The sequence below is a fragment of the Oncorhynchus keta genome, unplaced genomic scaffold (assembly GCF_023373465.1).
Source record: "Oncorhynchus keta strain PuntledgeMale-10-30-2019 unplaced genomic scaffold, Oket_V2 Un_scaffold_3567_pilon_pilon, whole genome shotgun sequence".
Classification (NCBI taxonomy): domain Eukaryota; kingdom Metazoa; phylum Chordata; class Actinopteri; order Salmoniformes; family Salmonidae; genus Oncorhynchus; species Oncorhynchus keta.
Window position 1 is genome coordinate 75,460 of NW_026290921.1, and position 27,041 is coordinate 102,500.

At 43.6% G+C, this 27,041-nt stretch overlaps 1 protein-coding gene across 4 annotated transcripts in view; it reads right to left on the reverse strand.

Moving 5' to 3' along the window:
- The window catches only part of LOC127928727 (protein kinase C alpha type-like), a 303,595-nt gene that overhangs the window by 60,467 nt on the left and 216,087 nt on the right, over positions 1 to 27,041 (reverse strand). For all 4 annotated transcript variants that reach the window (XM_052516022.1, XM_052516023.1, XM_052516024.1 and 1 more), the window contains exon 4: positions 1,471 to 1,582. In XM_052516022.1, coding sequence (XP_052371982.1) covers positions 1,471 to 1,582 — 112 coding nt within the window. The remainder of the gene's footprint in view (positions 1 to 1,470; positions 1,583 to 27,041) is intronic.

Sequence of the window (27,041 nt, forward strand, 5' to 3'; positions counted from 1 at the left end):
AGAGGTAGTGAGGGGATGGGAGTGGGTTGAGAGGTAGTGAGGGGAAGGGAGGGGTTGAGAGGTAGTGAGGGGGTGGGGGTGGGAGTGGTTGAGAGGTAGTGAGGGGGTGAGGGGTGGGAGTGGGTTGAGAGGTAGTGAGGGGGGAGGGGGGAGTGGGTTGAGAGGTAGTGAGGGGGTGGGAGTGAGTTGAGAGGTAGTGAGGGGGTGAGGGGGTGAGAGGAGTTGGGAGTGGTTGAGAGGTAGTGGGGGGTGGGGGAGTTGAGAGGTAGTGAGAGGTGGGAGTTGAGAGGTAGTGAGAGAGAGAGAGAGAAAAGGAAGAAAGCAAGGGAGAGAAAGAGTTGACGAGGGAAGTGGGGCATTTGGAAAGATAGGGAGAGAGAGAATTAGAGCAGAGGGAAACAGAGTGTAGGTGGAAGGAATGAGGCAATAGAAGGGTCAGAGTGGGCTAACTGGAGACAGTTACAGTATAGAGAATACTGTATTACCCTGAACTACACATCCTTATGAAAAGTAAAGCTATTCCCATGTGCCCTCTAGTAGAAAACCAGTGGTCAATCAATTCACGCACGCACACACACACACACACACACACACACACACACACACACACACACACACACACACACACACACACACACACACACACACACACACACACACACACACACACACACACACACACACACACACACACACACACACACACACACACACACACACACACACACACACACACACACACGTCTGTGATTTCCCCCCAGTATAAATGTGTCACATTGCACAGTATGAAAAGGGTGTAGGATCTGTGGCTGCATACTGATTCTCCACACCTCCCATCAAAAGCATTGGCTTGGTGGAGGTCATTCTGGAGGGAGTTTTCATGATGGGGAGTGGGCAAGTGCACTCTTCAGGAACAGTGTGGAGAATCAGGAAGCAGCCTGTGATTCCCTGGCCTTGGTGTGAGGCTGTACAGCCTTTCTAGGGGGCCCAGGGCCAATATTCATAAAACTTGTCAGCATAGAAGTGCTAATCTAGGATCAGGTCCCCCCCTGTCAATTTAACCTTACTGATAATGATTTAAAAGGCAACACTGATCCTAGATCCTAGAACTCTCTGGGGCGGCAGGCAGCCTAGCGGTTAGAGGCGAGCCAGCAACTAGAGGGTTGCCATTTTGAAACTCGGATCTGACTGGAAAACTCTGGTGGGAAGTAAACTGGCAATTGGAGGGTTGCTGGTATCATATCCTAGATGCCAATGCCTGCCCTTGTGCCCTTGAGCAAAGCACCACAGCAGCTCCTGGCCTCCCAGAGTGACAGCCCCCTGCTCCTCTACAAAACCTCTGTATGTGTGTCTTTCAGAGGGGTGGGGTTAAAAGTCACATTTAAGTTGGACCTTGTGTGCATTTGACCAATAAAGTCATCTCAATTTTATGGTTCACCTGAGTAAAGGTGTCATTAGAGATTGACTCACTGTCACATTTCATCCCCTGGTGGATGAGTCCATAGAGGAGGGAGCCACAGTGGTCACAGAACGTGGGACTGCCATACGAGTGGATCTTAAACTTGTGCTTGCTTCTGGGGTCCTGGAAACACACACACAAAGATAGAAATTATTTAATTGTTTTGTCAACTGAAGCTTTCAAGATGAATAGCAGCATATGACATAAAATGCCATAAATAAAAAAACACCCGAATCAATCACAGTGATCAATCAAGATAGAACACTGCTGTTGTTGCTACTTGCTAAGAACATTTCCACTCCACAAAGCCATTTCAGATGAGGGAGTTATTGATCCATTCTACTCATTCACCCCTTCTCTATTTCATCAAATGTCAGTGCACTTCGGGACAAGTTCATTAGGACACACTGAAGCAAAGCATTTTGCAAAGGAAAAGGAAAACAAGTGTTTCTTATTAAACAAATCAGGTAGCACCTTCCTGTTTCACAAATGTTTCCCTATTTTGTGCCTAATGAACAGTACCCAGCTCTACCAACACATACGCTTCGACTACCGGCTCGATTAAGATGGTATGCCTCCAATCCCATAATTCAACAGCCTGTCGCTCCATCTCTCCAACATCTGATGGAATAAATGTGTGATGGAGAGAGAGCTGTGGGAGCTCTGTGGAGCCAGGCAGATGTGTGATGGAGAGAGAGCTGTGGGAGCTCTGTGGAGCCAGGCAGATGTGTGATGGAGAGAGAGCTGTGGGAGCTCTGTGGAGCCAGGCAGATGTGTGATGGAGAGAGAGCTGTGGGAGCTCTGTGGAGCCAGGCAGATGTGTGATGGAGAGAGAGCTGTGGGAGCTCTGTGGAGCCAGGGCAGATGCTTTGATTTGTTGTATTGTGGAACTGTCCATAATGATGAGGAAGAATTTGATGTGGATGTGGGAAAAAGGGGTGTGTGTGTGTTGTGAGTGATATTTAGTACAGATATTTAGTACAGTAAATGGAGAGAGGTGAAGAGGGGTTGTACTGTAAGATAGTGTCTCAAAGGTTGGAAATAGGATGTCTATCTGTACTGTCTGTTATTCTGATGAATCCGCTTAAAATTTGCATTACATTACATTTTTCTTATCACTTGAAAAATCACACATTCGAATGAAAACTGCATCACACAATCAAAATTAGGTTCATCTTGAAAACATGGTTCACAGAGTGTACTGTATATAGAGCATCAGTCTGTACAGTATATAGAGCATCAGTCTGTACTGTATATAGAGCATCAGTCTGTACTGTATATAGAGCATCAGTCTGTACTGTATATAGAGCATCAGTCTGTACTGTATATAGAGCATCAGTCTGTATTGTATATAGAGCATCAGTCTGTATTGTATATAGAGCATCAGTCTGTACTGTATATAGAGCATCAGTCTGTACTGTATATAGAGCATCAGTCTGTACTGTATATAGAGCATCAGTCTGTATTGTATATAGAGCATCAGTCTGTATTGTATATAGAGCATCAGTCTGTATTGTATATAGAGCATCAGTCTGTACTGTATATAGAGCATCAGTCTGTACTGTATATAGAGCATCAGTCTGTATTGTATATAGAGCATCAGTCTGTATTGTATATAGAGCATCAGTCTGTACTGTATATAGAGCATCAGTCTGTACTGTATATAGAGCATCAGTCTGTATTGTATATAGAGCATCAGTCTGTATTGTATATAGAGCATCAGTCTGTACTGTATATAGAGCATCAGTCTGTACTGTATATAGAGCATCAGTCTGTACTGTATATAGAGCATCAGTCTGTATTGTATATAGAGCATCAGTCTGTATTGTATATAGAGCATCAGTCTGTACTGTATATAGAGCATCAGTCTGTACTGTATATAGAGCATCAGTCTGTACTGTATATAGAGCATCAGTCTGTACTGTATATAGAGCATCAGTCTGTATTGTATATAGAGCATCAGTCTGTACTGTATATAGAGCATCAGTCTGTATTGTATATAGAGCATCAGTCTGTATTGTATATAGAGCATCAGTCTGTACTGTATATAGAGCATCAGTCTGTACTGTATATAGAGCATCAGTCTGTATTGTATATAGAGCATCAGTCTGTGTTGTATATAGAGCATCAGTCTGTACTGTATATAGAGCATCAGTCTGTACTGTATATAGAGCATCAGTCTGTACTGTATATAGAGCATCAGTCTGTACTGTATATAGAGCATCAGTCTGTATTGTATATAGAGCATCAGTCTGTACTGTATATAGAGCATCAGTCTGTACTGTATATAGAGCATCAGTCTGTACTGTATATAGAGCATCAGTCTGTACTGTATATAGAGCATCAGTCTGTACTGTATATAGAGCATCAGTCTGTACTGTATATAGAGCATCAGTCTGTACTGTATATAGAGCATCAGTCTGTACTGTATATAGAGCATCAGTCTGTATTGTATATAGAGCATCAGTCTGTACTGTATATAGAGCATCAGTCTGTACTGTATATAGAGCATCAGTCTGTACTGTATATAGAGCATCAGTCTGTACTGTATATAGAGCATCAGTCTGTACTGTATATAGAGCATCAGTCTGTACTGTATATAGAGCATCAGTCTGTATTGTATATAGAGCATCAGTCTGTATTGTATATAGAGCATCAGTCTGTACTGTATATAGAGCATCAGTCTGTACTGTATATAGAGCATCAGTCTGTACTGTATATAGAGCATCAGTCTGTACTGTATATAGAGCATCAGTCTGTACTGTATATAGAGCATCAGTCTGTACTGTATAGAGCATCAGTCTGTACTGTATATAGAGCATCAGTCTGTACTGTATATAGAGCATCAGTCTGTATTGTATATAGAGCATCAGTCTGTACTGTATATAGAGCATCAGTCTGTACTGTATATAGAGCATCAGTCTGTACTGTATATAGAGCATCAGTCTGTACTGTATATAGAGCATCAGTCTGTACTGTATATAGAGCATCAGTCTGTACTGTATATAGAGCATCAGTCTGTATTGTATATAGAGCATCAGTCTGTACTGTATATAGAGCATCAGTCTGTACTGTATATAGAGCATCAGTCTGTATATAGAGCATCAGTCTGTACTGTATATAGAGCATCAGTCTGTACTGTATATAGAGCATCAGTATGTACTGTATATAGAGCATCAGTCTGTACTGTATATAGAGCATCAGTCTGTACTGTATATAGAGCATCAGTCTGTACTGTATATAGAGCATCAGTCTGTATTGTATATAGAGCATCAGTCTGTATTGTATATAGAGCATCAGTCTGTACTGTATATAGAGCATCAGTCTGTACTGTATATAGAGCATCAGTCTGTACTGTATATAGAGCATCAGTCTGTACTGTATATAGAGCATCAGTCTGTACTGTATATAGAACATCAGTCTGTACTGTATATAGAGCATCAGTCTGTACTGTATATAGAGCATCAGTCTGTACTGTATATAGAGCATCAGTCTGTACTGTATATAGAGCATCAGTCTGTACTGTATATAGAGCATCAGTCTGTACTCTCTCTCTCTCTCTCTCTCTCTCTCTCTCTCTCTCTCTCTCTCTCTCTCTCTCTCTCTCTCTCTCTGTGTGTCTCTCTCTCTCTCTCTCTCTCTCTCTCTCTCTCTCTCTCTCTCTCTCTCTCTCTCTCTCTCTCTCTCTCTCTCTCTCTCTCTCTCTCATATGCAGCCAGGGGTAAAATGGCAGAGTTTGGCCATGCGGGGAAGCGGTAGCTGTGAGTAGAGATGCAGCATGACATTCCAGAAAGAGACTGGGAGAGGAAGTGTGTAAAGGGATCATCTCCTCGACTGTCAGAGCCCTGGAGGCAGCTCTCTTTCTCTCTGTGCATGTGTTCCCTGTGCATATGTGAGTCTCTGTGTGTGTGTGTGTGTGTGTGTGTGTGTGTGTGTGTGTGTGTGTGTGTGTGTGTGTGTGTGTGTGTGTGTGTGTGTGTGTGTGTGTGTGTGTGTGTGTGTGTGTGTGTGTGTGTGTGTGTGTGTGTGTGTGTGTGTGTGTGTGTGTGTGTGTGTGTGTACTCTGTAGTCCTAGAGCTGTGAGTAGGGCACAGACCCAGAAAAGCACAGATGCATGTATAACACTTCAACTAAAACCTCAGCACCAGCTAAGACTGTATAACAATTTGTGACAACTCCTGATGTATAAAGGGCTTTATAAACTACATTTGATTGATTGATTGAATGATTGATTGATTGATTGATTGATTGATTGTGTGTGGTGGTGATTGCCAGAGCCCAGTGGGAGAGTGACCTTTTTTTATTGAAACATTATTTTACCAGGTAAGTTGACTGAGAACACGTTCTCATTTACAGCAACGACCTGGGGAATAGTTACAGAGGAGAGGAGGAGGGATGTATGAGCCAATTGGAAACTGGGGATGATTAGGTGGCCATGATGGTATGAGAGCCAGATTGGGATTTTAGTCAAAACGCCGGGCTTAATGCCCTTACTCTTACGATAAGTGTTATGGGATCTTTAACGTCCCATCCGAAAGACGTGACCCTACACAGGGCAATGTCCCCAACCACTACCCTGGGATATAGTTTTTGGGGGACCAGAGGAAACAGTGCCTCCTACTGGCCCTCCACCACTTCTAGCAGCATCTGGTGTCCCATCCAGGACCACCCCTGCTTAGCTTCAGAGGCAAGCCAGCCGTGGTATGGAGGGTGGTATGCTGCTAGCCAGCATCTGGTTAGCGATGCACAGCGTTAATAATTGTTGTTTTAAACAGCAGCACTCATGAATAGGTTGACTATGGGCTTTAGACAGCGTGTGTAGTTGTTCATGACTAGGCTAAACTAACGTTTTCCTGAGGAGAGGTTTTATAGGATGTAGAAATGATACCCACTCATCGAGTTACAATGGTGTATAGAACATGCACTCAGGTGGTGTGATACAGTTTGATGTTTACTTTACATTCAGCCCAGACCGAGGCAAGTGCAATCAGTACAAATCAATATGGTACATTGAGACAAAGAAAGGAACGCTTGTTTAGTAATAGATGTCAGACAAGAGGTGCTCTTTGAAAAATAAGTTGATACTGGTAGTGTGAACAATTGCACATTCTTATAGCTTTTTTAATATAGAAAATGGTGAGGGAATGTGCTGACTAGAGAACCGAATACTGGGCTCCCAAACACCCTGCCTGATCCAAGACAAATGCAGTATGACAATGTGTACTCCATAACAGGTTGAAACTCCAACACTTCAGCAGAGACAGAGTGATAATCTTGATGCCACCCAGTGATGTGATCATTGAGATCCTTTACCAAACATCAATCTGTTACACATTATTGTGTTTCAGCTCATGGTTTGGCCCAGCCAGCCACTCCGTGCAGATCAAATCAGAGCATGTTACTGTGTTACAGGGTGCCAGGAGGAAGCTGGTGTCATCGAGGCGCGATGATGATGTAATGATGTACTCCTCCGAGCGTAAGGGCCAGATCATGCAGAAGAAGAGAGGAGAGAGGAGAGTGGAGTGTGTGTGTGTGTGTGTTTGACGATGAGGCGATGAGGGTAGGCAACAACACATCCGCCACGCTGACCGTCAACATGAGGGCCCCTCAGGGGTGCATGCTTAGTCCCCTCCTATTCTCCTTATTCACCCACAACTGTGTGGCCGCACACGACTCCAACACCATCAATGAGTTTGCGGTGGTAGGCCTGACCACCGACGACGATGGGGCAGCCTATAGAAAGGAGGTCAGTGATCTGGCAGTGTGGTGCCAGGACAACAAGTGTTTTTTCTAAGAGTATATCCCCAAGCCATAAGTCTGCTAAACATTTAACCAAATAGCCACCCAGGCTGTCTGCATTGACCCTTTTTGCACTAACTCTTTCGACTCATCACATACGCTGCCGCTACTTATTATTATCTATCCTGTTGCCTAGTCACTTTATTTGTAGTTATATATACATATCTACCTCAATAACCTCATACCCCTGCACATCAACTCAGTACTGGTATCCCATGTACAGTATATAGCCAAGCTATCATTACTCATTGTGTATTTATTCCATGGGTTATTTTTCTATTATGTTTCTATTTTTCTCTCTGCATTGGGGAAAGGGCCCATAAGTAAGCATTTCATTCTTAGTCTACACAAACATGTGACAAATCAAATTCGATTTGGATTCCATTTGATCACCAACGGGGAAACTGATAATCAGATAGTTCTCCTTAGTGTGGTGTTCTGATCTCTGAGATGAAAGGTGGTCGTTTGTGTGTGTGTGTGTGTGTGTGTGTGTGTGTGTGTGTGTGTGTGTGTGTGTGTGTGTGTGTGTGTGTGTGTGTGTGTGTGTGTGTGTGTGTGTGTGTGTGTGTGTGTGTGTGTGTCATACAGTAAAGAAAACTCCTGGCCCTAGCCATTGCACCAACAAAAAGCCCACCAATCTGTTCAGTATATATTGTGATGACCATGTTTCTCTGCTCCTGACCTGAGGCCAGTCTGGTAGCCAGAGAGGAAACACCCCAGGGGAGGTTTGGCTGTACTGTGCTCTGCACACTCACAGTGTACGTCTATTTTGGTCTATTTCACCAGCAGGCCCAAGCAATGGGGTTCTGGCAGTGGATAAGTAACCTATTCTAAGGCACTGAGGCCCGTTGTCCAATGTCCTGGGGCTGATCACTACTACAGTGTGGTGCTCCGTAATACTTTATACATCAATGGGATTTAATGCTAAAGGAAGGGAACACAACCACTGTTTAGATGCATCCAGAGTTCAGTTTGAATGTAACAACGCAACAGTAAATTCTCCCTACTTGTAACGTGGTGTTCCATATTATAATCTGTTGAATGCAAAATCTGCAACATAATGGAACTAAGAAATGGCCAAAAAACACCTGATATATAACTGTATGTGTTTGTGTGTCTGGCTGTGGGAAGAGCACAAAGTTGACAGGTGTAGTTGCCATGGTGATGGCTGTCAGAGACAATTCAGCAGGAGATTGACTTAAAGAGAAAGGAAGAGAGATGTGAAGTAAGAAAGAAGGATGGAGGAGAAAGATAGAGGAGAAGTAATGGTTTTATGTTATTAAAACAGACATACAGTACCATGTTTTACTTATTTCATACAATTTTGAAGGTGCTACTATTGACCATTCGTACATAAGTGTGTATAGAGCCCTGTAGAACCCTGAGGTCACACATCAACCCAGTGCACCCCAGAGTGGGTCACTTTGCCTCCCAGTACTTAGTGTGTGCGGACGGTGTGTGTGTGTGTGTGTGTGTGTGTGTGTGTGTGTGTGTGTGTGTGTGTGTGTGTGTGTGTGTGTGTGTGTGTGTGTGTGTGTGTGTGTGTGTGTGTGTGTGTGTGTGTGTGTGTTTGTCTGGGGGTTTACAGAGGGTCAGGGAGACAGCGTCTAAGATTCTCAATACACTCTCAAACCCCAGGGATGGACATCGGATGACCCTGCCATTACAATTGGACTTCATGAGCAATGACTCACACTGTACACAATGTCCAGATTCATTCTGAAGGTTACATGGAGATAGGGGGAGGAGAGAGATAAAGGATAGGGGGGAGGAGAGAGAGAAAGAGAGGAGGGGACTGAGAGAGAGAGAAAGAGAGAGGAAGGAGAAACTGAGCGAGATGGAGAGAGAGAAGGAGAGGAAGGAGAAACTGAGTGAGAGGGATAGAGAGAGGGAGAGGAAGGAGAAACTGAGCGAGAGGGATATAGAGAGGGAGAGGAAGGAGAAACTGAGTGAGAGGGATAGAGAGAGGGAGAAGAAGGAGAAACTGAGCGAGAGGGATAGAGAGAGGGAGAGGGAGGAGAAACTGAGTGAGAGGGAGAGAGAGAGGGAGAGGAAGGAGAAACTGAGCGAGATGGGAGAGAGAGGAGAGGAAGGAGAAACTGAGTGAGAGGGATAGAGAGAGGGAGAGGAAGGAGAAACTGAGCGAGAGGGACAGAGAGAGGGAGAGGAAGGAGAAACTGAGCGAGAGGGATAGTCTGTCCAGGAAGGAGAAACTGAGTGAGAGGGATAGTTAGAAGGGAGAAGAAGGAGAAACTGAGCGAGAGGGATTAAGAGGGAGAGGGAGGAGAAACTGAGTGAGAGGGAGAGAGAGAGGGAGAGGAAGGAGAAACTGAGCGAGAGGGATATAGACAGAGAGGGTGGGAGGGGGGTAAATGTAATACAACACACACATGCCAGCCAGGTCGTTCATGATCCACTGTGAAATTAGTCCGTCCAGGTAAGCAGTTCAATCCCAGTGTTAGGCACTAGTTAGAATTGTTTTGGATTTAACCCTATCCCAAACCTTAACCCCTAACTTAACCATTCAAAATGATGGACGAGGGTTTGGATGTCTGATTCTGCAGTAAGACTGTTAGAGCTTGCACACACACACACACACGCACGCACGCACACACACACGCACACACACACACACACACACACACACACACACACACACACACTAATCCTCTTTCTACTGTGGCTAACTACCTCACACAGGCATATTCAAAGCTCATACTGCTCTCTCCTTTCACACTAACCCTCTGAACACGACAACAGTCCTTTCATCAACACTCTGCTTTCATCATCAAACAACGGGACTCATTAGTCTGGTCATGACATTAATAAGGGTGTATTAATTCATATGGAACATTTTAATTGAGTGTGTGTGCATGTCTATTTATGTGTGTTAGCGTTATGCATGGAAAAGAGACATACAGTGTGTGACCAGCTGCAGTTACTACAGTACAGTGATCTAACAAAGAGCTGAGCCCCTTGTATCTGATACTTAATCTGGAGTATTCCTGCTGCTGTACGTTGTGAGAGGAGAGCTGTGAGGAATCACTAGAAACAAACCACATTCTGTGCACGTGAGAGGATACAACATTGGCTATTGAAAAGTTCTAGATTGTTGCTGCCTTTTAAACCAGAAGTTAGGGGTCAACATAAAGAGGCAATCAGACAGCATTTAATGCCCTGTGACATTCCTGGATGCAATTCTGCTATAGGCACTTTAAAGTGATGGAGACGTCTTATTCATGGTTCACACTGGCCTTGCTAGTTGGCTTATGTTTTGACCATGGCCTGGGCTCTCAGAGGCAGCTGGGAGAGAACAGTGATAAGGATGAGCACGTGATGAGTGTCTTGTTTTTGGAATGGGGCAGATTGCTACCAACCTCTCAGAGGAACCTGTCTATCTCATTATATGCATATCTTTCTGTCTATTAAACCTTGACCTATAGGAGTCTAATCTTTGGGTTCAGCATTTTCCGCAAATTCACAATTCCAGGAACAATATATTTATTTGAACTAAACAAGTCAGTTACAGTAAGAACAAATTCTTATTTATAACGATGGCCTACTTGTAAAGCCCCCCCCTGTCTCTCTACAGTAAATTATAAAGGAAAGTGACTGTCTCTCTACAGTACATTAGAAAGGGAAGGGACTGTCTCTCTACGGTATATTAGAAAGGGACTGTTTCTCTGCAGTATATTAGAAAGGGAAGGGACTGTCTCTCTACAGTATAATAGAAAGGGAAGGGACTGTCTCTCTACAGTACATTAGAAAGGGAAGGGACTGTCACTCTACAGTACATTAGAAAGGCAAGGGACTGTCTCTCTACAGTATAATAGAAAGGGAAGTGACTGTTTCTCTACAGTACATTAGAAAGGGAAGGGACTGTCTCTCTACAGTACATTAGAAAGGGAAGGGACTGTCTCTACTACAGTACATTAGAAAGGGAAGGGACTGTCTCTCTACAGTATAATAGAAAGGGAAGTGACTGTCTCTCTACAGTACATTAGAAAGGGAAGGGACTGTCTCTCTACAGTATAATAGAAAGGGAAGGGACTGTCTCTCTACAGTACATTAGAAAGGGAAGGGACTGTCTCTCTACAGTATAATAGAAAGGGAAGGGACTGTCTCTCTACAGTACATTAGAAAGGGACTGGGAGTATATTAGAAAGGGAAGGGACTGTCAGAAAGGGGCTAGGACTGTACAGTGTTTGTTATATCTAGAAAGGGAAGGGACTGTCTCTTACAGTATATTAGAAAGGGAAGGGACTGTCTCTCTACTATTCGGTGTCCTGTATATTGAATCTACAGTATATTAGAAAGGGAAGGGACTGACAGTATATCAGAAAGGGACTGTTTCTTACAGTATATTAGAAAGGGAAGGGACTTCTCTACAGTATAGAAAGGGAAGGGATTTCTCTGTTTCTCTACAGTATATTAGAAAGGGAAGGGACTGTTTCTCTACAGTATATTAGAAAGGGAAGGGACTGTTTCTCTACAGTATATTAGAAAGGAAGGGACTGTTTCTCTACAGTATTAGAAAGGGAAGGGACTGTCTACAGTATATTAGAAAGGGACAGTACATATATTAGAAAGGGAAGGACTGTTTCTCTACAGGGACCTGGTCTCTCTACAGTACATTAGAATAGGGGAAGGGACTGTTCTCTACAGTATATTAGAAAGGGACTGTTTCTCTACAGTATATTAGAAGGGACTGTTTCTCTACAGTATATTAGAAGGGTCCACTGAAGGGACTGTCTCTCTACAGTTTCAGTATATAGGAAGGGAAGGGACTGTTCTCTACAGTATAGACTGTTCTTACAGTACATAGAAAGGAAGGGACTGTTTCTCTACAGTCATAGAAAGGGAAGGGACTGTCTACAGTATAGGGACTCTCTACAGTACATTAGAAAGGGAAGGGACTGTCTCTCTACAGAAGGGAAGGACTGTTTCTCACAGTACATTAGAAAGGGAAGGGACTGAGGACTGTCTCTCTACAGTACATTTCTCTACAGTATATTAGAAAGGAAGGGACTGTCTCTCTACAGACTCTACAGTTGTTAGAAAGGAAGGGACTGTCTCTACAGTTTTAGGAAGGACTGTTCTCTACAGTATATTGAGATATACAGTATATTAGAAAGGGAAGGGACTGCTAGAAAGGGAAGGGATGTACAGTATATTAGAAGGGAAGGGACTGTCTCTCTACAGTAAATTAGAAAGGGGGGATTTGACTGTTTCTCTACAGTATATTAGAAAGGGAAGGGACTGTCTCTCTACAGTAATAGAAAGGGACTGTCTCTCTACAGTATATTAGAAAGGGAAGGGACTGTCTCTCTACAGTATATTAGAAAGGGAAGGGACTGTCTCTCTACAGTACATTAGAAAAAGGGGGAAGAAAGGGAAGGGACTGTTTCTCTACAGTATATTAGAAAGGGAAGGGACTGGACAGTATATTAGAAAGGGAAGGGACTGTTTCTCTACAGTATATTAGAAAGGGAAGGGACTGTCTCTCTACAGTACATCAGAAAGGGACTGTTTCTCTACAGTATATTAGAAAGGGAAGGGACTGTTTCTCTACAGTATAATAGAAAGGGAAGGGACTGTCTCTCTACAGTATATTAGAAAGGGAAGGGACTGTCTCTCTACAGTATATTAGAAAGGGAAGGGACTGTTTCTCTACAGTATATTAGAAAGGGAAGGGACTGTTTCTCTACAGTATATTAGAAAGGGAAGGGACTGTCTCTCTACAGTATATTAGAAAGGGAAGGGACTGTTTCTCTACAGTATATTAGAAAGGGAAGGGACTGTTCTCTCTACAGTATATTAGAAAGGGAAGGGACTGTCTCTCTACAGTATATTAGAAAGGGAAGGGACTGTTTCTCTACAGTATATTAGAAAGGGGGACTGTCTCTCTACAGTATATTAGAAAGGGAAGGGACTGTCTCTCTACAGTATAATAGAAAGGGAAGGGACTGTCTCTCTACAGTATATTAGAAAGGGAAGGGACTGTCGCTCTACAGTATATTAGAACGGGACTGTTTCTCTACAGTATATTAGAAAGGGACTGTTTCTCTACAGTATATTAGAAAGGGAAGGGACTGTCTCTCTACAGTATATTAGAAAGGGACTGTTTCTCTACAGTATATTAGAAAGGGAAGGGACTGTTTCTCTACAGTATATTAGAAAGGGAAGGGACTGTTTCTCTACAGTATATTAGAAAGGGACTGTTTCTCTACAGTATATTAGAACGGGACTGTCTCTCTACAGTATATTAGGGACTGTTTCTCTACAGTATATTAGAAAGGGAAGGGACTGTCTCTCTACAGTATATTAGAAAGGGAAGGGACTGTCTCTCTACAGTACATTAGAAAGGGAAGGGACTGTTTCTCTACAGTATATTAGAAAGGGACTGTTTCTCTACAGTATATTAGAAAGGGACTGTTTCTCTACAGTATATTAGAAAGGGACTGTTTCTCTACAGTATATTAGAAAGGGACTGTTTCTCTACAGTATATTAGAAAGGGACTGTTTCTCTACAGTATATTAGAAAGGGACTGTTTCTCTACAGTATATTAGAAAGGGACTGTTTCTCTACAGTATATTAGAAAGGGACTGTTTCTCTACAGTATATTAGAACGGGACTGTTTCTCTACAGTATATTAGAAAGGGACTGTTTCTCTACAGTATATTAGAATGGGAAGGGACTGTTTCTCTACAGTATATTAGAAAGGGAAGGGACTGTCTCTCTACAGTATATTAGAAAGGGAAGGGACTGTCTCTCTACAGTACATTAGAAAGGGAAGGGACTGTTTCTCTACAGTATATTAGAAAGGGAAGGGACTGTCTCTCTACATTACATTAGAAAGGGACTGTTTCTCTACAGTATATTAGAAAGGGAAGCGACTGTCTCTGTACAGTGTAATAGAAAGGGACTGTCTCTCTACAGTATAATAGAAAGGGAAGGGACTGTCTCTCTACAGTATATTGGAAAGGGAAGGGACTGTCTCTCTACAGTACATTAGAAAGGGAAGGGACTGTTTCTCTACAGTATATTAGAAAGGGAAGGGACTGTTTCTCTACAGTATATTAGAAAGGGAAGGGACTGTCTCTCTACAGTACATCAGAAAGGGACTGTTTCTCTACAGTATATTAGAAAGGGAAGGGACTGTTTCTCTACAGTATAATAGAAAGGGAAGGGACTGTCTCTCTACAGTATAATAGAAAGGGAAGGGACTGTCTCTCTACAGTACATTAGAAAGGGAAGGGACTGTCTCTCTACAGTATATTAGAAAGGGAAGGGACTGTTTCTCTACAGTATATTAGAAAGGGACTGTTTCTCTACAGTATATTAGAAAGGGAAGGGACTGTCTCTCTACAGTACATTAGAAAGGGAAGGGACTGTTTCTCTACAGTATATTAGAAAGGGAAGGGACTGTTTCTCTACAGTATATTAGAAAGGGAAGGGACTGTCTCTCTACAGTACATTAGAAAGGGAAGGGACTGTTTCTCTACAGTATATTAGAAAGGGAAGGGACTGTTTCTCTACAGTATATTAGAAAGGGAAGGGACTGTCTCTCTACAGTATATTAGAAAGGGAAGGGACTGTTTCTCTACAGTATATTAGAAAGGGACTGTTTCTCTACAGTATATTAGAAAGGAAAGGGACTGTTTCTCTACAGTATATTAGAAAGGGAAGGGACTGTCTCTCTACAGTATATTAGAAAGGGGGACTGTTTCTCTACAGTACATTAGAAAGGGAAGGGACTGTTTCTCTACAGTATATTAGAAAGGGAAGGGACTGTTTCTCTACAGTATATTAGAAAGGGAAGGGACTGTTTCTCTACAGTATATTAGAAGGGACTGTTTCTCTACAGTATATTAGAAAGGGAAGGGACTGTTTCTCTACAGTATATTAGAAAGGGAAGGGACTGTCTCTCTACAGTATATTAGAAAGGGAAGGGACTGTCTCTCTACAGTATATTAGAAAGGGAAGGGACTGTCTCTCTACAGTACATTAGAAAGGGAAGGGACTGTTTCTCTACAGTATATTAGAAAGGGAAGGGACTGTCTCTCTACAGTACATTAGAAAGGGACTGTTTCTCTACAGTATATTAGAAAGGGACTGTTTCTCTACAGTATATTAGAAAGGGAAGGGACTGTCTCTCTACAGTATATTAGAAAGGGACTGTTTCTCTACAGTACATTAGAAAGGGAAGGGACTGTTTCTCTACAGTACATTAGAAAGGGAAGGGACTGTTTCTCTACAGTATAGAAAGGGAAGGGACTGTTTCTCTAGTATAATAGGGAAGGGACTGTCTCTCTACAGTATATTAGAAAGGGACTGTTTCTCCACAGTATATTAGAAAGGGAAGGGACTGTACATAATAGAAAGGGAAGGGACTGTCTCTCTACAGTACATTAGAAAGGGACTGTTTCTCTACAGTACATTAGAAAGGGAAGGGACTGTTTCTCTACAGTACATTAGAAAGGGAAGGGACTGTTCTCTACAGTACATTAGAAAGGGAAGGGACTGTCTCTCTACAGTACATTAGAAAGGGAAGGGACTGTTTCTCAGTACACTGTACATTAGAAAGGGAAGGGACTGTCTCTCTACAGTATATTAGAAAGGGAAGGGACTGTTTCTCTACAGTATATTAGAAAGGGGGACTGTTTCTCTACAGTACATTAGAAAGGGAAGGGACTGTCTCTACAGTACAATAGAAAGGGAAGGGACTGTTTCTCTACAGTATATTAGAAAGGGAAGGGACTGTTTCTCTACAGTACATTAGAAAGGGAAGGCACTGTTTCTCTACAGTACATTAGAAAGGGAAGGGACTTTCTCTACAGTACAATAGAAAGGGAAGGGACTGTCTCTCTACAGTACATTAGAAAGGGAAGGGACTGTCTCTCTACAGTATATTAGAATGGGAAGGCACTGTCTCTCTACAGTACATTAGAAAGGGAAGGGACTGTCTCTACAGTACAATAGAAAGGGAAGGGACTGTCTCTCTACAGTACATTAGAAAGGGACTGTTTCTCTACAGTATATTAGAAAGGGAAGGGACTGTCTCTCTACAGTATATTAGAAAGGGACTGTTTCTCTACAGTATATTAGAATGGGAAGGCACTGTCTCTCTACAGTACATTAGAAAGGGAAGGGACTGTTTCTCTACAGTATATTAGAAAGAGAAGGGACTGTCTCTCTACAGTACATTAGAAAGGGACTGTTTCTCTACAGTATAATAGAAAGGGAAGTGATTGTCTCTCTACAGTATATTAGAAAGGGACTGTTTCTCTACAGTACATTAGAAAGGGAAGGGACTGTCACTCTACAGTACATTAGAAAGGGAAGGGACTGTTTCTCTACAGTATATTAGAAAGGGAAGGGCTGCTGATTGTGAATGCTATTTGTGTTTGCTTAGGCTCACACACTGACACACATTGACAGACAAACACAGACACACGTATGCACGCACACATAAGCACACACACACACGCACACACACACAAACAAACAAAACACCCACGCACACACACAGTAAGTTGAATGTAATCATGATACTTATCCAAATGGAGACTCTTTGGAGACGTGGGAAGTTGACTTTATTAATATATTCAGTATGTTTCACACAAGGTGCTCTATTTCAGCTCATCCATCATTGGACAGATGCCCCATCAACTGTGGCTGCTACCTTCCCAGAATGCAGTGCTCCAGCCTCCATTCCCCTGCTCTCCATTTCCCTGGTGTGTTCATTAAAGCCTCTCCTGTCTGAGTACAGGATGGCTCACCGTTCACACGTACGTACGCACGCACGCACGCACGCACACACCCACACACACACACACACACACACACACACACACATATGTTAATCATTGTGATACTTCTGCCATGACCAAGGAGGAAAGACCCCAGGTGGCCAACACACACACACACACACACACACACACACACACACACACACACACACACACACACACACACACACACACACACACACACACACACACACACACACACACACACACACACACACACACACACACACACACCGTCTGCACAGACTAAGTACTGGGAGGTAAAGTGAACCGTCACAGGAAACAAATACCATTACAAAGTAAGCAGCCACCTTCCCATGTTCTTCACTGTTCTTTCTCTTCACATCTGGTGGCATCGTATTGATCCCTAACAAAAGTCAATCTGTACTTATGGGGGAAGAGTATAATATGAAGAGAAGTATAGATAGAGATAGATGAGGCAGAGGTCAATGGAACTCGACCAAAACAATGGAATTGCAATGGAAACATGTGGGGGAAAGATCCTGAATCTCCTCATTGCCCTACAGCAAAATTTGCCTACATTTAGGCTACTGTTTTTATTTGTATTTCACAGTGGCACTGTGATATCCTCAAAGGGTGTGAAGAATGTGTTTAGCCTGTCCGGAAGCAAGACGTTGGTCTCGGCGACGTGGCTGGTTTTCCTTTTGAAGTTTGTGATTGTCTGTACACCCTGCCACATACATCTCGTGTCTGAGCCATTGAATTGCGACTCCACTATCTCTATACTAAAGTTTAGCTTGTTTGATTGCCTTGCAGAGGGAATTATTACTCTGTTTATATTCTGCCATATTACCGGTCGCCTTGCCATTGTTAAATGCGGTGGTTTGCATTTTCAGTTTCGAGCGAATGCTACCATCTATCCACAGTTTATGGTTAGGGTAGGTTTAGTAGTCACAGTGAGTATTACATCTCCTATACACTTCCTTATGAACTCAGACACCGTGCGTCTAGATTATTTTCACATGCTACCCAGAATATATCCCAGTGCACATGATCAAAACAATCCTGAAGCGTGGATTCCGATTGGTCAGACTTGCGTTGAATAGTACGAAGCACGGGCACTTCCTGTTTGTGTTTCTGCCTATAGGTCGGGAGGAGCAAGATGGTGATGTGGTCAGATTTGCCGAAAGGAGGGTGGGGGAGGGCCTTGTAAGCGTCCTGGAAGTTTGAATAGCAATGGCTGAGAGTCTTCGTAGCACGAGTAGGTCAGTCAATATGTTGGCAGAATTTTGGCAGCCTAGCAGAATTTTGGCAGCCTAGTCCTCAGATTTGCTTTGTTAAAATCCCCAGCTACAATAAATGCAGCCTCAGGATATGTGGTCCAGTGAAGTTCTTTGAGGCCTGTCAAGGTTTCGGCTTGAGCTGGGATGTAAATGGCCCTGGCCATGACAAAGGAGAATTCTCTTGGGAGATAATATGGTCGGCATTTAATTGTGAGGTATTCTAGGTCGGGTGAACAAAATTACTTGAGTTCCTGTATGTTCCTAGAATTACACCATGAGTCATTAATCATGACCCCCCCCACCCCTCTGCTTCCCGGAGAGATATTTATTCCTGTTTGCGCGTTGTACTGAGAATCCTGCTGGCTTTACTGACTCGACAGAGTATCCCGAGAGAGCCATGTTTCCATGAAACAAAGTATGTTACAGGCCCTGATGTCTCTCTGGAAAGAAATCCTTGGTCTAAGCTCATCAACATCATTATCCAAAGACTGAACATTAGCGAGTAATATACTCGGAAGCGGTTGTTGGTGTGCGCGCCTCCTACATCGAACCAGCAGGCCGCCTCGAGTGCCTCTCCTCCGCCGGCGACGTTTTGGGTCGGCCTCAGGAATAAGTTTCATTGCTCTGGGAAGAGTGAACAAAGGGAAGTCGTAATTCCTGGTCGTAATGCTGGTAGTTCTGGTGAGTTACTGCCGCTCTAAAATCCAATAGTTCTTCCCAGCTATATGTAATGACACAAAACATTTCCTGAGCTAATAATGTCAAAGATAGTACATAAAAAAAAATACTGCAACGTTTTCTTAGAGCTAGTTGCTACATAATGGTGTGTAATTGTCAGGTGTGAGCAGCAGGTATGTGGTGTGTGTGTGTGTGTGTGTGTGTGTGTGTGTGTGTGTGTGTGTGTGTGTGTGTGTGTGTGTGTGTGTGTGTGTGTGTGTGTGTGTGTGTGTGCGTGCGTGCGTGCGTGCGTGTGTGTGTGTCATGTCATGCTGTTCTCATATTTGTGTGTATATCTATACGGAAAGTTTGTGTGTGGGTTTACTGTCAGATATCCTGATGACCTCTGTCCTGATGCTGCTGCAGCTGTGTGAGCGTGCAAGTGTGTGTGTGTGTATGATTATGTCAGATGCTCTGATGTCCTGAACATTAGTTGGAGGCGTCAGAGAGGGAGGAAGGGGATTTTGGACACTGGTGTTTCTGTCGGTAAGCCAAACAGCAGGAGGAGGATTACTGCTACCCTTTCAGACAAGCCCATGTCCCTCCCCCCTCCCCATTTTATCCTCCCCTCATCCTCACCCCTCCTTCACTTCTCCCATCCACTTACGCAACCGAAACAGCTGCTCTCTCTCCCTCTCTTCCTAAAACAAGTGCTGACAGAAACTAATGCATCTGCAAAATGACTAACCATAATCATATTACACTCTGACGAAAGATGTGTTGGTACAATAGTTGACTTTTATTCCGTGTCCTTGTATCTTCCACATTTGTTTGCTTATTGACTATAAGCTCATGATAAACACACACAGCAACAGGATCAGGCCAACATCTGGCCTGTCAGTATGGTGGTAATCCAGGAGCAGGTGTTAGAGGGAGACGGACTGACTCTCTCTTCTGTCTCTCATTCCCTCCCTCTCTTTCTCTCTCCTTCTATATTTAAACTGGAAAATCCCCTAAATCAACTTATCAGACTGGAGAACTATGACGCAAAACTCTACTAGAATGACGAGAAAACTTGACATTAGACCCAATGCGCATTTCTGGTCCAACAATGTTAGTTTAAGCAACAGCAGACCATTTTGTGACATACAGCAGAATAGGATTGCTACTATTTGATGCTCCACTTGATGGTATGCATGGGTGGGATCTTACTATTGAGATATGAAGCCATTGACTTTGATGTAATAAAAAGCCATTGGTGAGTGTGTGTGACAATCCATAAATATGTAGCATAATATAGTATATCATATTATATTAATATATGAAATAAGCCATATTAGAGACTTCCTTTTGATAAAACGGTAGCATGGGTGGGTGGAGAGCCAGACATTTCAGAATAATGGCAAAGTTCTGTTTGTGTCCAGACCCCTCCACACACACATAAAGACACTGAGAGAACGACACTGAGACAACGACACAAATAATGACACAGAGAACGACACTGAGAGAAGGACACTGAGTTAACGACACTGAGAGAAGGACACTGAGTTAACGACACTGAGAGAACGACACTAAGAGAACGAAACTAAGACAACTGTTAAGGTTTTCTTCCGGTGAAGGAGAGGAGGACCAAAATGCAGCGTGGTTATTTGTATACATCTTTAACAAAGACGAAAACACGAACAGTATACAAAAACAATAACCGTGAAAAAACCTAAACAGCCTATCTGGTGCAAACAAACACAGAGACAGGAACAATCACCCACGAAAGACTCAAAGAATATGGCTGCCTAAATATGGTTCCCAATCAGAGACAACGATAAACACCTGCCTCTGATTGAGAACCACTCCAGGCAGCCATAGACTATTCTAGACAACCCCACTATACCACAATCCCAATACCTACAAAAACCCCAAGACAAAACACACCACATAATAAACCCATGTCACACCCTGGCCTGACCAAAATAATAAAGAAAACACAAAATACTAAGACCAGGGCGTGACAACAACGACACTGAGACAACAACACTGAGACAACGACACAGAGAGAAGGACACTGAGAGAGTGACACTGAGAAAACGACACAAATAATGACACAGAGAACGACACTGAGACAACAACACTGAGACAACGACACTAAGAGAATGACACGAAGACAACAACACAGAAAGAAAGTAGGAGATAAAAAGTAGGAGATTCAAATTGTGTACAGTTGAAGTCGGAAGTTTGCATACATACATTGGTAGCATTGCCTTTAAATTGTAACTTGGGTCAAACGTTTCGGGTAGCCTTCCACAAGCTTCCCACAATAATTTGGGTGAATTTTGGCCCATTCCTCCTGACAGAGCTGGTGCAACTGAGTCACGTTTGTCGACCTCCTTGCTCGCACTTGCTCGCACGCTTTTTCAGTTCTGCTCACAAACTTTCTATAGGATTGATAAAGTAGAGAGAAAAAGAGAGCGAGTTGCTGAACTGGATAGTGAGGGGAAAGCAACGTGATGGAGACATTCCATTCCTCCTTCCACTCTCCCCTCTGTGTGTGTGTGTTTCAGAGGAAAGCCTCTGTCGTTTGGGGTTTACAGCAGACACTGGTGGGCGATGACACCTCCTCTCATTACTGCTTCATGTCTGGCCTCCCACAGACAATCATCTACAGAGAGAGAACAATGTGTGTGTGTGTGTGTATTACTATCCCCGGGGATACCGGAAATCACAAAAAATATCAAGGAAGGACGACTCACAGGGGAGTTTCCACCCTCCCCTCCTCTTCCTCTTCCTCCTATTCCTCTTCTGGGGTGTGATGACCCACATGACAAAATACTACAGTTTACTATAGAATATTACAGTGCGTACTGTAGAATTATAATCTGTAGTATACTGTATAATACTATACTACACACTGTAGTATCCCTCAATCATATGTAGTACTTTCTATAGAATGTTATAATATACTGTGGAATACTATAGTAAATACTAAGTATTATCTGCAAAAAATACACTGTAGTAAATACTACAGTACTGTCCACAAATACACAACTCTTTTTTAAACTAATGTACATACTACAGTTTTTAATTGACATATACCCTGCCCATTCCCCTCCCGCATATCTCAATTTGTGACACACATAAGTGAGAAATCTACATGCCAAGTATAGACCATATTGTGTTCCTTACAGGTTGTAGAAATGAGTAAATGCGCTGAACTTTCTGTTCAGCCACCAGTCTTATCTACAGGTTATGGAAAATTTGCTCTCTAGTAGGTTTTCTGAAGGAGAAAGCCCACTTCTATGCCAAAGATAATACATAATACAGTAAATCCTACATTATAAACGGGTGGTTCGAGCCCTGAATGCTGATTGGATGACAGCCGTGGTAAATAAGACCGTATACCACGGGTATGACAAAACCATTATTTTTACTGCTCTAATTATGTTGGTAACAAGTTTATAATAGTAATAAGGCACGTCGGGGTTAGTGGTAAATGGCCAATATACCACGGCTGTCAATATTAGAGTATAATACAGTGTACTACTGTGTTCAATGTAGTGTTTTTGCAGACTTTAGACCACAAATACACTACAGTGAATATTAAAGTAAAAACACTACAGTGAATACGATAGTATTTCTACCATAGTATACCATAGTATGTGTTCATGTGGGGAATCCCATCCTGAAACAAAGCATCCTGTCCTGTAATGCTGTGTCTATGGAACCATAGAGGGAATGTGAGGTGAGGGGGATCTGCGGCGTGACTTATTATGGCTGCATCAGCACATTCAGACTCAGGCTACTGGAACAGCTGTGGTTCATACTACAGACTGGAAACATAGAGGGGTGAGGGAATGAGAGGGGATGAGAGAAGATGAGAGAGGATGAGAGAGGATGAGAGGGGAGAGGAGAGTGGTGAGAGGAGAGTGGTGAGAGAGGGGAAGGGGGAGGAGGGAGAAAGGGAGAAAGGGAGAGAAGGAGAATGGAGGGGAGGGTAGAGAGGGAAGCATGGAGGGAGAGAGGAAAGCTTTAACAGACTCAGTGAGCATAGCCTTGCTATTAACCAAGGCTACCGTAGGCAGACCTGGCTCTCAAGAGAAGACAGGCTATTTGCACACTGCTCACAAAATGAAGTGGAAAATGAGCTGCACTTCCTAACCTCCTGCCAAATGTATGACCATATTAGAGACACATATTTCCCTCAGATTACACAGATCCACAAAGAATTAGAAAACAAATACAATGTTGATAAACTCCCATATCTGCTGGGTGAAACACCAGTGTGCCATCACAGCAGCAAGATATGTGACCTGTTGCCACAAGAAAATGGAAACCAGTGAAGAACAAACACCATTGTAAATACAACCCATATTTATGTTTATTTATTTTCACTTTTGTACTTCAACTATTTGCAAATCGTTATAACATTATACATAGCCATAAGGATTTTAAAAAATGTTTCTATTTATTTGAAACTTTTGTGAGTGAAATGTTTACTGTTCACCTTTGATTGTTTATTTCACTTTGTTTATTCCCTTTTTCACTTGCTTTGGCAATAAACATGTTTCCTATGTCAATAAAGCCCTTTGAATTGAACTGAATGGAATTGAGAGGGAAAGAGAGGGGAGGTGGGGAAGGAGGGAGGGAGGGAGGGAGGGAGGGAGGGAAGGAGGGAGGGAGGGAGGAAGGAGGGAGGGAGGGAGGGAGGGAGGGAGGGAGGGAGGGAGGGAGGGAGGGAGGGAGGGGCAAGGAGGGAGGGAGGGAGGGGGGAGGGAAGGAAGGAAGGAAGGAAGGAGGGAGGGAGGGAGGGAGGGAGGGAGGGAGGGAGGGAGGGAGGGAGGAGGAGGGAGGGAGGAGGGAGGGAGGGAGGGGGAGGGAGGGGGGGAGGGAGGGAGGGAGGGAGGGAGGGAGGGAGGGAGGGAGGGAGGGAGGGGGAGGGAGGGAGGGAGGGAGGGAGGGAGGGAGGGAGGGAGGGAGGGAGGGGGAGGGAGGGAGGAGGGAGGGAAGGAAGGAAGGAAGGGGAGGGAGGGAGGGAGGGAGGGAGGGAGGGAGGGAGGGAGGGAGGGAGGGAGGGGGAGGGAGGGAGGGAGGGAGGGAGGGAGGGAGGGAAGGAGGGAGGGAGGGAGGGAGGGAGGGAGGGAGGGAGGGAGGGAGGGAGGGAGGGAGGGAGGGAGGGAAAGTAAAAGAGAAAGGATGTTCTCTCTGCCTGTCTGTGGGAAAACAAAGCCCATGTGGTTTTATACTACCTCACTGTGTGACAAGCATAAGAGAGTCAGTGTGCTCTATTTCCAGTGGAGAACCCTCTGGGGAGAGAGTCACACCTCTCCCCCTTCTAAAAACCCCACAGGTGTTCTGACACAGACACACACACACACACCGCACAGTCCTCAGGAGACAGGGTCTCTCGCTCTTCGCGCAGGGGCTTTTTTGGGAGACGAAGCACAATGTAATCTTCAAAGGCTTCATGTTCTAGACAGGGTGGAGGGAGGCAGGGAGGAGGGGATAAGAAGGGTTGGGAGGAGAAGATGAGGAGAAGAGATGGGGAGGCAAATAGGATGACAACCTCAAGAGACAGACACAAATCAGTGTGTCCTTAGACAGACAGATCTTGACTACTAAATAGACTAATAAGAATATGTTTTACTGTGGCCTCTTTAACTCTGAATTCACCAGCAGTTTACAAGCAGAACATTTGACTCTGACAACATAGAGATGGGGAAGGTGAAAGCAGTTTACAACCACTATAGACTCAAACATGACAAACAGTGTTAAGCAAGGTGAAAAAACAGAAAGACTTGCTGTCACTACCCTCAAACCCTCCAGACAGATGTTACTGTCCATCCTGCAATGAATTAACACAAATTACACAAACTTAGATAATCAACTCATCACAAAAGGAAATCAAGGGGCTTTATTGGCATGGGAAACATATGTTTACAGTAAATATTACACTCACAAGTTCCAACAGAATAAAGACATTTCAAATGTCATATAATGTCTATATACAGTGTTGTAACAATGTGCAAATAGTGCAAACAGTACAAAAGGGAAAATAAACAAACATAAATATGGGTTGTATTTACAATGGTGTTCTCTCTCTCTCCCAATTCAAAGGGCTTTATTGGCAAGGGAAACATGTTTATATTGACAAAGCTAGTGAAATAGATAATAATCAAAAGTGAAATAAACAATCAAAACTGAACAGTAAACATTACAAAACATTCAAGTGTTATATTATGGCAATACAGTGCATTCAGAGAGTACTCAGACACCTTGACTTTATCCAAAAGGTTGTTATGTTACTATCACGGATCAAGATAAGACCCAAGTGCAGACTATGTGAAGTAACAATGTTTATTGTAACAATAGGGGCAGGTAAACGACAGGTCAAGACAGGCAGGGGTCGATAATCCAGAGTAAGAGCAAAGGTACAGGACGGCAGGCAGGCTCAGGGTCAGGGACAGGCAGAGAGGTCAGGCAGGCAGGCTCAGGGTCAGGGACAGGCAGAGTTCAGTCATCCAGGGGTGGAGCGAAGGTACAGGACAGCAATCAGGCTCAGGGACAGGCAGAGAGGTCAGGCAGGCAGGCTCGGAGTCAGGACAGGCAAGGGTCAAAACCAGGTGGGCTCGGAGTCAGGACAGGCAAGGGTCAAAACCAGGTGGGCTCGGAGTCAGGACAGGCAAGGGTCAAAACCAGGTGGGCTCGGAGTCAGGACAGGCAAGGGACAGTGCCCAATAATGACAAAGCAAAAAAACGTTTTTTAGAAATATTTGCAAATGTATTAAACATAAAAAACAGAAATACCTTATTTACATAAGGATTCTTACCCTTTGCTATGAGATGCTCAGGTGCATCCTGTTTACATTGACACGTGGTAAAGTCAATTGATTGGATATGATTTGGAAAGGCACACACCTGTCTATATAAGGTTCTACAGTTGACAATGCATGTCAGAGCAAAAACCAAGCCATGAGGTCAAAGGAATTGTACATAGAGCTCTCAGACAGGATTGTGTCAAGGCACAGATCTGGGGAAGGGTACCACAAACTTTCTGCAGCATTGAAGGTCCCCAAGAACACAGTGGCCTCCATCATTCTTAAATGGAAGAAGTTTGGAACCACCAAGGCCTCCCAGCTAAACTGAGCAATCAGGGGAGAAGGTCATTGGTCAGGGAGGTGACCAAGAATTCGATGGTCACTCTGACAGGGCTCCAAAGTTCCTCTGTGGAGATGGTAGAACCTTCCAGAAGAACCATCTCTGCAGCACTCCACCAATCAGACCTTTATGGTAGAGTGGCCAGATGGAAGCCACTCCTCAGTAAAAGGTACATGACAGCCCGCTTGGAGTTTGCCAAAAGGCACCTAAAGACTCTCAGACCATGAGAAACAAGATTCTCTGGTCTGAAGAAACCAAGATTGAACTATTTGGCCTGAATGCCAAGCGTCATGTCTGGAGGAAACCTGGCACCATCCCTATGGTGAAGCATGATGGTGGCAGCATCATGCTGTGGGAATGTTTTTCAGCGGCAGCGACTGGGAGTCAGGATTGAGGGAAAGATGAACGTTCAGAGAGATCCTTGATGAAAACCTGCTCAAGAGCTCCCAGGACCTCAGACTGGGGTGAAGGTTTACCTTCTAACAGGACAATGGCCCTAAGCACACAGCCAAGACAATGCAGGAGTGGCTTCAGAACAAGTCTCTGAATGAACCTTGAATGGCCCAGTCAGAGCCCGGACTTGAACCCGATTGAACATCTCTGGAGAGACCTGAAAATAGCTGTGCAGCGACACTCCCCATCTAACCTGACATAGCTTGGATCTGCAGAGAAGAATGGGAGAAACTCCCTAAATACAGGTGTGCCAAGTTTCATACCCAATAAGACTCGAGGCTGTAATCGCTGCCAAAGGCGCTTCAACAAAGTACTGAGTAAAGGGTCTGAGTACTTATGTAAATGTAATATGTCTTTTTTTTGTATTATTATGAATTTGCAAACATTTTTAAAATCCTGTTTTTGCTTTGTCATTATGGGGTATTGTGTGTAAATTAATGAAAAGGGCAGGAACCTAGGAAGGAACCTAG